The 14,171-nt window shown below is 36.5% G+C and overlaps 1 protein-coding gene across 2 annotated transcripts in view; it reads right to left on the reverse strand.

The window, feature by feature from the left end:
• GSK3B (glycogen synthase kinase 3 beta) overlaps positions 1–14,171 on the reverse strand; it is a 221,283-nt gene that overhangs the window by 142,695 nt on the left and 64,417 nt on the right. For both annotated transcript variants that reach the window (XM_044251458.1, XM_044251459.1), the window contains exon 2: positions 4,157–4,350. In XM_044251458.1, the coding sequence (XP_044107393.1) occupies positions 4,157–4,350 (194 nt within the window). The remainder of the gene's footprint in view (positions 1–4,156; positions 4,351–14,171) is intronic.

A 14,171-nucleotide genomic window follows, 5' to 3' on the forward strand; every position in this document is an offset into this window, starting at 1 on the left:
AAAAGAAAAGCTACAAGAATAGATTAGCTCTAGGAGACATTAAAACATACTTTAAAGCTCTATAATTAAAACAGTGTGGTAATGACAGAGGGATATGCAAACGACCTAGTCTGGAACAGAATGGACTTAGTAGAACAGAATGGAAAGTCCAGAAATAGACCAAATGCGTGTGGAAATTCTGCATATGACTGCAATATCATCGCAAGTCACTGGAGCAAGGACAAACCTTTAAAAAACTGTACTGAGCAACTAAATGGTTAATGAATCAGAAAAGATAAAATTAGATCAGTAACTCATACCATACATAAGAATAAACTCCATAAAAAAAGAATAAGCTTCAAATGGATCAGAGAATTTAAATGTGAAAAGTGAAATCTTGTACTACCAGGAAAAAAAAAATGTGAATTTCTCTTTAACTGGAGGAAAAGTTTTTTTCATTAGGAAAGTCTTTTTACTTACAACTTAAAACCCAGATATGATAAAAGAACAATAAATGTGACTAATGGGTAGTGGGAGACTTTCATATGGTAGAAAAATAGAATATACAAAGTAAAAACACTACATATATCACAGATAAAGGTTAATCCATTATAAAAAATTGTTCAGAGTTAAGAGGAAAAGGCCAAAACCCCATTTTGAAAATGGGCAAAAGGAAAAAAAAAAAAAAAAAGAAAGGGAAAAAAAAAAGAAAATGGGCAAAAAGAGAAAAAAGAAAAAAAAAAAGGACAATTCATATACACACACAAAAACAAAATGGACCTTGAACAGGTGAAAAGACGTTAAACTACATTCATAATAATAAGATTATAAAATTAAAACTACAATGAGCTACCATTTCTCAGCTATCAGATGAGCAAAAAGATGAAAAAGTTAAGCAATGCATTTTGTCCACACTGGGGGGCAACAGGCACTCATATTACTGAAGAGAACCCAGACTGGTTCAACCCTTATGGAGGAGAATTTTGCAATATTAAACAAAACTACATAAATGTTCACGTTTTGACTCAGCTGTCTACTTCTCTTAATTTACCCTGAAGACACACATCTGATTAAAACAATGAATATGAAAAGGTTTTTCATAGCAGCACCCCTAGAGATTATAAAATATTGAAAAGAAATTAAATATCCATATATTAAAGAATGGTTGAATGAACTGTGGAATACTATGCAACTGGATGAGAAATATCTCTGAATTTATATGCAATGACGTCTAAAAAATATAGGTAAGAGAAAAGGCAAAGTACAAAAGAGTACCCCTAATATATTATCTTTTATGTTAAAAAGAAGCCAAGAAAATTACATTTAATTGCTCACTTGTGTTAAAGAAACCCGGAAAAAATGAACCAAAACACAATTAGACTGGCTATCTACAGTGAGTGAACGGAAACATGACAGAGGGAACAGAGAATACATGACATTTGTATATTTCTGATCTTTGCAACCATATTAATGTGTTTCACAGCCTGAAAATATAATTTTTTTTCTTTTTTTTTTAAAGAGAGAGATCACAAGTGGCAGAGAAGCAGGCAGAGAGATAGGAGGAAGCAGGTTCCCCGCTGAGCTGAGAGCCCAATGTGGGGCTCGATCCCAGGACCCTGAGACCATGACCTGAGCTGAAGGCAGAGGCCCAGACCACTGAGCCACCCAGGCGCCCCAATAATTTTTTTTTTTAAGTCAAGTAAGAACAGGGATAATATTCTAAGAAGGGATACATACAGAAACAAATGAACCAAACTGTATTTCAAAGAAATTACTTAATCACACCAAAGGAAATAAATTTAAAACAGAATCTGTTCAGAATCTGTTAATGATGATAAAATATTTAGTAAAGCACTCTGCAGTCAGAATGTGTGGATTCAAACACTTGCCTAACTTTCCACTTGCTAACTGTGTGACCCTGGGCAAGTTAATTTATAATCTCTGTGCGTAGGTTTTCTTATCCAAATAATAACAGTACCAATCTCACAAAACTAATGATAAGGCTCAAAATCTTAGTAAATCACTGAGCATGTAACAAGAATTTGGTAAGCATTTGCTATTATCAACTACTAATAAAAACAAAACAAAAACCCAAAACACTGAATGTGTGGGCACCCAGGATACACATAATAAAAATGGAGTCTCTGGGGGCGCCTGGGTGGCTCAGTTGTTAAGCATCTGCCTTTGGCTCGGGTAATGATCCCAGGGTCCTGGGATAGAGCCCTACGTGGGCATCCCTGCTCAGTGGGAAGCCTGCTTCCCCCACTCTCACTCCCCCTGTTTCTGTTCCCTCTCTCACTGTGTCTCTCTCTGTCAAATAAATGAATAAAATCTTAGGGGGAAAAAAAAAAAGGAGTCTTTGTCATGAAAAAATTTGGAATTTCCTAGTTTATGGACAGTAAGTGTTCAAGGAATTTACAACAATATCCACAAGGCTCGCTGGAATAATCTGAGAAATTTCATAAAGGATCAATCTGACAAGGGTCTTTATACTTGCACAAGATTTAGATTAGCAAGAGAATGGGAGTGATAAAGGAAGCTAAATAAAAGCAAAGAGGCCATAAAGACCAATATATTTCAAGGATAGTAGCACAGAAGATTTGGAAACCTGACTATCTAGAGATAAGGCAAGACTATGGAAGTTCCTGAACATACTACTGAACTGGACAGGCTTTTTTTCCTAGACTATGATGAACCATAGAAGAATTGTGTGTAGGGAAAACAATATGACCAAACTGAACTGTGGGGTTATTCTCGTGCTGGTATGTGGAAGATCAGAAGTAGAGTCTTACTAGTGGGTAAGCCAAATAATGGCAAGGGACTGACTAGAATAGTAGTGATGAAAAAGGGAAAGAAGTCACCAATCATCAAGGCAGTGAGGAGGAAAAAAAGAAAAAAATCAATGAAGTTTGATAACAACTAGATATGAGGTATGAGAGAATAGAAAAGTCTGAATGACAAGGTGAATGACAAAATCATTAGAAGGAAAAAGCAAAAAGGAATGGAAACCAACAGAAAGGATTTCCACTGGGTCTTAAACTCAGATCAGTCTTAGGTAAGAAGCCTTGCCAATTTGAGATAACAAATCAAGATCTAATGGGCATTTGGCAACAGGGGCCTAGTACTTACAAGAGTAAGAACTGAAGACAAAAGGTGTAAGAATTTTTTTTCTTAAAAAAACAAAACAAAACAAAACAAAAAACCTCTTTAGAATATTAGAGACATTCTGGAGCTAGTAGACTGTGCCTTTTCAGAGGAGTGATCATCTCATTTATTTTTATAGCCCTTCAAATTTGGCATAGTTGCTAGCACAGGGGTGACTATCAGCAAAACATTGCATAAGTGGGAGAAGTAGAGAAGGGAACAGAGCTGTGTGGTTTGTTAACAGCAGAGTCTACTGTAGAGCCCAGGTCTCCTGACTCTCAATTATAGACCATAAAATAAGAGATGACCTCTGAACATTCATGCATAGGATCCCCTAGGGAGCTAGTGTGAGAAATGAAAATAAACTAAATTGTGGGGATGGCTGGTTTAGGTGGATGAAAGACATAAGAAAATAGCAAAGAAAATTCAGAGTTATTTAGGAAAAAATAAATGAAGTGTCACATCACAGATTCAAAGGAAATTTTAAGAAAGGAAGTATAGTCAATTGTTCAAATAAGCAAACACCACAGGTAGTGCTTCTCTGTTCTCCTACACCAGTGAGATCCAGGTCACTTTTTAGAAGTATAAATTGAGAAATTTTAATCTACTTTCACAACATTTTAACATCACGTATCCCTCAGCAGTGCTTCAAAAATATTGTGCTCTTTAGTAAATTTTATCTCTATAAAATAGAAAAAAGGAAATAAAGTCTCAGGGTACTTAGGTAGCTCAGTCATTAAGCATCTGCCTTCAGCTCAGGTCATGATCCCAGGGTTCTGGGATCAAGCCCTGTGTCGGGCTTTCTGCTCAGTGGAAATCCTGCTTCTCCCGCCCCCACTCCCCGTGTTCTGTGTTCTCTCTCATTCTCTGTCAAATAAATAAATAAATATTTAAAAAAAAAAAAAAGAAAGAAAGAAAAGAAAAGAAAGTCTCTATAATAAATTTGCACTTGAAGCGAAAAGAAATGAATGAAAAAAATACTCATTGACATCTATTGATAGCAACAAAATACATGAAATACCAAAGGTCTTACCTTAAATCTCTTGTCCTGCAATACTTTCTTGATGGCAACCAGTTCTCCTGAATCACAAAGTTTGGCTTGATATACCACACCAAATGACCCATTCCCAATCACTTTAGTGTCTGTATAGCTGACTTCTTGTGGCCTGTCTGGACCCTGCCCAGGAGTTGCCACCACTGTGGTCACCTTGCTGCCATCCTTGTCTCCTAAAAGAAGGAAGAGATAGAAAAATAAGAATTGTAAAGAACTAATTCATAAAAAACAGAGAAATGCTTAACTATACAACGTAAACTACATTCTTTATTACAAATTATTATTTTTTTATTTTTATTTTTCTTTAAAGATTGTTTTTGTTTATTTGAGAGAGAGAGAATGAAAGGCAGCATGAGAGGAGAGAGGTCAGAGGGAGAAGCAGACTCCCCGCTGGGCAGGGAGCCTGATGTGGGACTCCATCCCGGGACTCCAGGATCATGACCTGAGCTGAAGGCAGTTGCTTAACCAACTGAGCCACCCAGGTGCCCCTACTACAAATTATTTTTAAATGCTCATCTTAGTTTATCATATAGAATTATTTCAACTATTTGTTTCAATAAGTAATTTTTTTTTTTAAAGATTTTATTTATTTATTTGAGAGAGAGAGACAGTGAGAGAGAGCATGAGCGAGGAGAAGGTCAGAGAGCGAAGCAGACTCCCCATGGAGCTGGGAGCCCGATGTGGGACTCGATCCTGGGACTCCAGGATCACGCCCTGAGCCGAAGGCAGTTGTCCAACCAACTGAGCCACCCAGGCGTCCCGATAAGTAATTTTTTTAACCACTATTTATTCAGTCATTGTGTAGACGAGGCATCATGCTTAGCTTATATATATGACTCCATTTAATAAAAACAACAACCCCATGAGGTATATAGTACTGTTCCCATACAAAATTAATGGCAAGAATGTTAAATTTGGCCAAAGTCAAAAGTCAAATGGTGGATCCACTGGGGTTTAAATCTTTATCCATCCAACTCTATAGGCCCTAGTTCTTTTCTCAAGTCTTCCTTATTTTACTCAAAAATAAAATAGGTGCAGCTAAAAATACCTAAATATGTTGACTATATTCAGACCACTCTGCCTTTAGGAAGGGAAGGCTTTGAGTTTTTGCTTCTCTGCCATCTTATTTCTTTTTAAGAAAATAGAATACTTTTCAGAGAAAAGTTAGATGGGGAAAAGGAATATAGAGTATTAATCTGGGGTAAGAGATGTAAAAGATAAAAGAAAACCAAACCCATTCTGAATTAAGTCTCATCTGTAAGCAGTTCACTGACGTTCTGTGGTCTCTGCCCACTCAATGGCTCTTGCCTTACCCTTTTGTACTTTTCCTCCCCTCCCAGTAATAATCCAGAGTCTCCTCAATTCAAACTCAAGAGCCACCTCCTATTTGACCATGCAGAGTTCACAATCACCTTATTCTCCAAACTCTTAAACTATTCTAAACCATACTATGCTACCTAGAACCTGATTCTAAAAAGCTTTAAATTGTTCTTTCAGTGATTTCAGAATACATACAGATTTTAGTAAGTACAATCATTGTGAAGTAGCAATTATGATTTGTGCTTTTTCTCTCTTCCCTGAGAAATCTAAACCCGATTCTCAGTACCTATAAGTCCTTAGACTCAGACTAAACTGCACTTTTTTCTTTTTTTTCCTTTTCTACTCTTCCATTATATCATTTTTATGATGCTAACTGAATTCATCTAACCTAATAAAAGAAAAAATAATGCAGTTTCTCACTCCAGATACCAAGCCAAGATTATGAAGTATTCATTTGTAACTCACATATAAAAGAATGAAAAATATAATAATCTCTTTTTCCAATGGTTTCAATTTTTCCCCAATATAAAATTACCAGGTAAATGAATATTCAAATGCTACTGGCATATTTACCCAAAGCGTATAATTATTTTAGTTCACAGAGGTACTAATATAGACGAAAACCAATATACAATATCTGTGACTGATTAATTCTCCTACTTATAAGGCAGTCTTCATGACAGACACAAAAGCAATGAAAGATTCCTACTTTAAGACCTAGGTGAGGGTGCCTGGGTGGCTCAGTGGGTTAAGCCGCTGCCTTCGGCTCAGGTCATGATCTCAGGGTCCTGGGATCGAGTCCCGCATCCGGCTCTCTGCTCAGCAGGGAGCCTGCTTCCCTCTCTCTCTGCCTGCCTCTCCATCTACTTGTGATTTCTCTCTGTCAAATAAATAAATAAAATCTTAAAAAAAAAAAAAAAGACCTAGGTGAATTACAGGCCATCTATATTATATATAATAGCATGATTGACTACCTTAAATATGTATGTTTTGGGTTCCAAGGTATAACACCCAACAGGTATGACAGCACAAATCCAACATCACTTGAAGAAAGATAACTCAAATCTTGTCAACACCATCACTGTTATTCATAACAGTATTATATGTACTTGAAATGCATGCAAATCCCAGCAGAAGCCCACACATATACAGCAGCTCTCAATGCTTTCAAATGATCTCTTCACTTTTCACTTCCTAGTAAGATAAATCTCAAATATTTTAAGACCCAGTTAAATCAAATCTCAGTTCTAAATCATCATGCTCAACTCCCCAAATATTCCATATTACCATCATTTCTGAGCATGTTAATGTTAATTACAATTTTTCAGGTTGACTATAAACTTTACTATACATTATTTTCTTCTTCATTTGTAAAATAAACCTATCTCTACTTGTATTATATAACATTCCTCTAAAGACGGAATCATAGTCTTCTAAACTTAAACTCTAAATGAAGAGCTCTAAAAATGGTTGAATTCAGAAAGAATAAAATCCAAGGTATTGAATATATTTTATCATCCAACTGCCCAAAGAAAATAAAAAACAAAATTGATTTCAACAGCTTGACTCTTCCCTAGATCATCCAAGTCAAAAGCATATCACCAAAAAGTATATTATTTCAAGAACTATTAATAATTCCACTGAACAAGTTACCTGTAAAATCTCACAGGTTTAATTTACAAAACAGAGCATCATTATTTTTTTAATTAAAATAACAGATTTTAAGAAGGGCTGCTGCATTTCACAATTTTAATTGAAAACAAAAGCTGAGGTGTAAACAAAAACTACGCTTTTCTACTGTATAACCATATGTCAATAAAGAAAACAGTAGCCACAGCTTTGAACTTGCTTCTATAAAAGAACTTAATATAAGCATATATAAACATTCCCCACTTGCCTCCTCAGACTGTGTTTCTAAAGAAACTATAGCATTTCAGAAATAGGACTTCGAGAACCAGCTATGAAAGGTACCCATCGGAACCCTGAGATTTAAAATCTCTTCAACCTCGACTACTAAGTCTAGGGAACGTCTAAACATCTAAGTGTACTTTTTCTCATATCTAAATTATAATGCATAAATGAAATAATTCTGCAAAAATATTAAAGTGGGGTAGAAAGATAAATAGGTCCTACAGATGCTATCACTAGAAGGCACTCTTAATACTTCCCAGTTTAGGGGCGCCTTGGTGGCTCAGTGGGTTAAAGCCTCTGGCCTTCGGCTCATGATCCCAGGGTCCTGGTATCAAGCCCCGCATCAGGCTCTCTGCTCAGCAGGGAGCCTGCTTCCCTTCCTCTCTCTGCCTGCCTCTCTGCCTACTTGTGATCTGTCAAATAAATAAATAAAATCTTAAAAAAAAAAAAAAAGACTTCTTAATTTAAAATTGCAAATGAATTTGGCCAAGGATCAATCCTTTCACCCTCTTATACACCTGGTTAAAAAGGTAGACTTAACTATCTGAGCAGAAATTAAAGACTTACTCTATTCTCTTTTGAGCAGTTCAGAAATCGCTGAGAACTCTTACAGGCTATATTTTCTTCCAATATGAAATCCCTAAGTATACTAGGAACAATGGTTCTCAGGCTTTCTACTTCAAGCATTCTTGAATTTTTATTCAGAAATTATCAAGCTCTTCAGACTGCTTCATCATAGAACTGAAATAGCAGAGCTGTAAAAAATGGCAAGATAATACTGGGGATGACTTGGCATGAGCATTAGCACATGGGACAGTCAGCAGCTAGTGTGCCAAGGAAAAGCATGTCACTATCTGGCATTGTAGTTTGCCGACTTAGCAATAAAACAGCTGTATAAAATTTCACTGTATAAAGAACCATCCAATTCATTGTTTCATCTACTCTCATAAAAAAACACAGGAAGACATTACATTACTATGCAAATGAGGAAAGTAAAATTAAGTTTAACTTGTCCAATATCATAAAGTTTTAAGTAAAAAGAACTCCTCACTTGCCTCATATGCCTCTGCTATATTTTACAACCTTCCTAATACAGTTGAAAAAACATAACTTCATATATTATTGCCCCCCAAGAAGCAAATATTTCTGAAAATATAATGTGAAAAGATCAGCTCTGAAGCAGTAAGAAATAAGACAATAAATGATAATCTGTTACAGTTTCCAGGCCTCAACCATTCACTTACTAATAGCTAAAGAGCTATTTCCAAAAATACTTTGGTACCCTTAGATTTTGGAACTTATCCCAAAGCAAAAGCATATGGAAAACAAAAATGTAAAATAATCGATTTTGTGATGTTCAAACAATTTAACATCTGCTACTAGAAACTGTATAATTTTGTATCTTAGCAACAAAACATTATAAGCAACAGGCCAAAATCCTCATGAAAAGCTGGAAATTAACAAATCTCATTAAAAAAACAAAAATAACAACAACAACAAACAACACTAAATTTCCCAGAACACATGATACAGTGGGTCTTATACCAATTACAACAAAACTGTCTCCTTAAAAAAACACCACTGTCTTACAGGTACAACATAACAATGGGAACAGCTCAGCTCCAGGTGGCCCTGTCTCCTACCAGAGGACTCCTGGGATTCTCTATTACAATTAAAATTTACTGAGGGAATATAAATTTCCTATTATAATTAGAAAATAATATTAAATCTTAAATATATAAACAATAGACTCCTTATAAGCAACAGAAAGATGACATGAACAACAGAATAATCACTTTCTACTGAAGGTGTTAAACATAGAATATAATTTTTTAAAAGCCTTAGGCATATCCTAAAATAATATGTGTGAGCTAGTACCCAATCTCTCAAACATGGGTTTGTACCTTGTAAGCAATACCTTGTGGTTACGCTTTTTAAATCTTATGAAGTCACTCCTCAAACCAATTCACCTCGAGAGGAACAAATGTTACAATGTAACAATGACCACATCCAAAGTGTGCATGAGCATCCCAATACCAAAAGGCCACTTCAAGCATGTTTAAATACTTAGAAGGTATCTGACACTGACATTCTAATTTTATATGAATGATAAATCTCACTCATACTTTAGCCATTTGATTTGGGTTTCTTAAGATTTAGAGTTAAGGAAAAGCAACAACTACAACACTTTTTAACTATGAGGCTTGTAGAGATGTTAATAAGCCACACTACTGACACAAACTGAACAAAGTCAATAATGACTGTCTAAATATCCTCCTTTAACTCAAAAATAACCTCTCCACTTAGAAATAATAGAGAGTTAAAAGTCTGTAACAAAAGCACAGAGAAACCAGCACACCACTGTGACTATAAGGAAGATATGAAGTATTGTTAAGAAGTTTTTTGTTGTTGGGGCGCCTGAGTGGCTCAGTGGGTTAAATCCTCTGCCTTCAGCTCAGGTCCTGATCCCAGGGTCTCTGCTCAGCAGGGAGCCTGCTTCTTCCTCTCTCTGCCTGCCTCTCTGCAATAAGCAGAATCATATAAATAATAAGCAATAAGCAAAATCATATAAAAAGTAAGGAACTGAGGTCCACATAATGAAAGGTGGACAAATTTAAAAAAAAATTTATTCTTGGCATGAAATAGGGACTCTACTTTATGACCCGGAAGCTCTAGTAAGAGTGAATCTGCTCACAACCTTGGAGCAAAACTTGGTAGAAAGGAATGCCAATCAAGCCCCACAATCAGCCAAATCAACCCCAATGATCAATAGTATGATAAAAAATGTAAGGCAATTTCTATGAAATCTTCATAAGATAAAAATCTTTCTGTAGAGCCTTTTCCCTTAGACACCATTCATCTCCACATGATTCTATGTAAAGGGCTGGGGAAAATAAAACAAACTAAAGAATTACTAAATTTCCTTTAAGGATAGGAAGAGTAAACAAAAGGAAAGGCAGGGAAAACAAAATGGACAGATGTCACACATGGACTGACTTTTGGAAAACTTTCTCTATACGCCACTTCTAGACATAGAAAGGAAAACAGGGTGGCAAAGGATAAAGATCGGGGGGGGAAAAAAAAAGGATTACAGACTCAACAGTACGATAACACCGCATTTTAACCACAGAGATATACCTACCAATGGGATTAAGTAAGCATCAATTCTGAAAGACCATAAAATTCCCCTTAAGAAAAAAAAAATTCAGTCAAGTTTTTGTGCTAGCGGCATAATGGTATTATACAGGACTGCTCTGTGATCTTATGAAGGTTTGAATCACATATTCTACCACTTAATATCTATAAAATGGAGATAGCTGCTACTTCATAGGGCTATTGTAATGATTACATAACATAAGTTAAGTATTTTAAGTGCATGTCCCCACAGAGAGTGCTCAATAAATTATAGTTTCTCTGAACTTTGAATTATTGGCCATGGAAATAGAAAAGAAAAAAAAAAAGCCATTCCTTTGCCCTGCTATGCTCTTTCAACACTCAGTACATGCCCTACTAAAGTGCTTATCACAACATTCTATAATTATTAAGAGCCTGAGCCCCTCACTTGACTAAGGAGATCTTAGGAAAGCCAAACATTATCTGAATCATTCCCATTTCCCTAGTGCTTATTAGCACAGGGTTCAGAACAACGCAGGTGCTCAGCAAAGGTTTACGTTGAATTTATGTAGAATTACTCAAGCACAATTGTTAGGATTTGGGAACAATTTCATACTAAACATTATTAAGCAGTGTTCTGACTTCTTATGCTTGCCATTGATCAGACACAAATCCCCAGGGATAAGGTATATAGAATGGTTTTACCAGTAGTAAAACAGAATGTGGAGTGCTTACTGGAAATATGGTTAACAACATGCAGCCAAAACAAATAGCCCAATTTGCCCCATGTGTATTTATTTACAAGTAGGAGAATTAGTCTGTTTCATAACCATTTTCCAAATAATTCTGGTTTCTCTGAAACATCAATATGCAGCAATGGATAAGAACTCTGAGATATGAAGTTAACCTTCAGGGATAGGGGATACTTCTGAAGTCTGAAGTTCAATTTTTATCAACTTATATGTAAGTATATTCTTTTTTTAAAGAAATATCTATTTATTTCAGGGGGGGATGGGTGCACATGCGTGAGCAAGGGCGAAGGACAGAGGGAGAAGGAGCGAGAGAATCTCTAGCAGACTCCCCAGTGACTATGGAGCCCAGCCCAGGGCTTGATCCCACCACTCTGAGATCATAACCCAAGCCAAAATCAAGAGTCAGATACTCAACCAACTGAACAACCCAGACACTCATATGTAAGTATATTTTGAGTACTGTTTTACAGTTTTTAAGAACCACTCACAGCAGACAGAAGAATCACCTGGGAGAGTTACTGAAAACTAAGAATTTCACCGCTAGAGAGACTCAGCAGATGTGCAATGGGGCTCGGAAAACTGCATTTTTTTTTTAAGATTTTATTTATTTATCAGAGAGAGAGAGAGGGAGAGAGAGCGAGCACAGGCAGGCAAGGAGCCCGATATGGGACTTGATCCCAGGACGCTGGGATCATGACCCGAGCCGAAGGCAGCTGCTTAACCAACTGAGCCACCCAGGCGTCCCGGAAAACTGCATTTTTAATAACCATGCCCAGTAATTCTTTCTTTAAAAATATTTATTTGAGAGAGAGAGAGAGACAGAGGTGGGGCACAAGTCGGAGGAACAGGGAGAGGGAGAGAGAACCCTCAAGCATACTCCACACTGAGTGCAGAGCGGGACATGGCCAGATCTCAAGACCCTGAGATCATGACCTGAGCCGAACTAAGAGTCAGATGCATAAATGACTGTGCCACTCAGGCACTTCATCCACCCCCCTAATTCTTTTTTTTCACCCCCCCCCAATTTTTAATGCAGTTCCAGCCACCATACTGTGAGAAAGAACCATAATACCATTTAACCCCTTGTGACATACTCATGATGAACATTTAACAAATGGAAGAAGCTAAGATGTTCAAAAAAGGTTTGGTAGTTCATGCAAAGTAACTCCCTTCAACAAACTGTACCCACAGGATTCAGAACTTTTAAAACCTATACCCTACTACATTACTTTGCTTTAAAACCAAGGTATAAAAAAATACACAGGAGTTGAGGTCCTAAAATCAACTTTTTATTTTCACCAAAACTGAATATTTCAAATACTGTACAGAAGATTCTAACACAAGTATCTGTTAGATAGGTAAGTTCTAATTCAAAGTCAAAGTTCTAGTTCAAAATATCCATATTCCCTTTGAACTAATTTTAACTGACTCAATTTTTTATAGTCTCTTAAAGAACAAGTTTTACTTTAAACCAAACAAACCAAAAACCAGAATATGAACCCTGCTAATTTTCGACAGCCTGAATTTAAGTATTATTTTACTTAAGAACCATGAACTAGAATCAAGCATATTTTTCATTTTTTCTAACTCCAGTGAACTGGAATAAAATCAAACCAAACCCAAAATGAATAAACATTTCACTTGGTCTTAAGCCCTCACTTGAAACAATATCAAAATGCATTTTAGAAATAGGTTTATTTCCCATGAAAGTCCAAAAGGCTTTTGCAGTATGTATGTAAAGAGCTTCAGATTTTAGGATTTACATTCCAATCTTTTAAGTTTTGGGGCATCTGGTTGGCTAAGTCAGCTAAGCGTCTGCCTTTGGCTCAAGTCTTGATTCCCGTGAGCTGGGGTTGAGCCCAGTGTCTAGTGTCAGGCTCCATGCTCAGTGGGAAGTCTGCTTCTCCCTCTCCTTCTCCCCACCTCCCCCCTGTGCTCTAGCACGCCCATGCCTCTCTCTTTCTCTTAAATAAATAAAATCTTTAAAAAAAAAAAAAAAGAATCTTTAAGTTTTAAACATATTTACCTGTTTGGTTTACAAACTGCCCAATTTGGGGGTTGGGGGGAGTAGGCAGTATATTTAAATTTATTAATGAGGAAGTCTTCCACATTACCAAAAGAAACAGTTTATCATATATGGATGGAAAGACTAAACAGCAAATGCTTAGATAAAAGAAACAAATAATTACTTTAAAAAACACAATGACTGGGGCACCTGGGTGGCTCAGTGAGTTAAGCCTCTGCCTTCTGCTCAGGTCATGATCTCAGGGTCCGAGGTCGAGCCCACATCAGGCTCTCTGCTCAGCAGGGAGCCTGCTTCCCTCTCTCTCTCTCTGCCTGGCTCTCTGCCTACCTGTGATCTCTCTCTCTCTCTCTCTGTCAAATAAATAAATAATCTTAAAAAACAAAAATAAAAACAAAAACACAATGACTCACTGATCCAGTGGTCACACTTCTAGCAACTTCAGTCTTAATTAGCAACAAATCGAAAAGAAAGCCAGAAAACAACTCTAATAGGCTGATATATTTTATTCTAGTCTTTAAGTGAGTGTAATATTAAAATCAACACTCTACAATTTGTTTTGTGAACTAGGCCTATTTTCAGCCTACCACACACACCCTTCATCCTCAATACTGCCTTGGGACAACCCAAATCCGTGCAGTGTAACAGCTTGCTAAGTCTTACTTTCCTCTGAACTATGCACCAAGGTCATCCGTACCCCCAAATCCAAATTGCTTTTCCTATAGCACATCATACAAATTTATATACATTTTTACATGCATTTTAAAGTGGAAGTTATTAATCTAAGATTTTTCTGTTAAATTTCAAACAGTGGTGGGGAGGAAGAAGGCAGGACGGGATTTATTTTCTCCCTGAAGACTTGCTTGCTCTAGAT

Source organism: Neovison vison, chromosome 6 (assembly GCF_020171115.1).
Source record: "Neovison vison isolate M4711 chromosome 6, ASM_NN_V1, whole genome shotgun sequence".
In the NCBI taxonomy this organism is placed as follows: Eukaryota; Metazoa; Chordata; class Mammalia; order Carnivora; family Mustelidae; genus Neogale; species Neogale vison.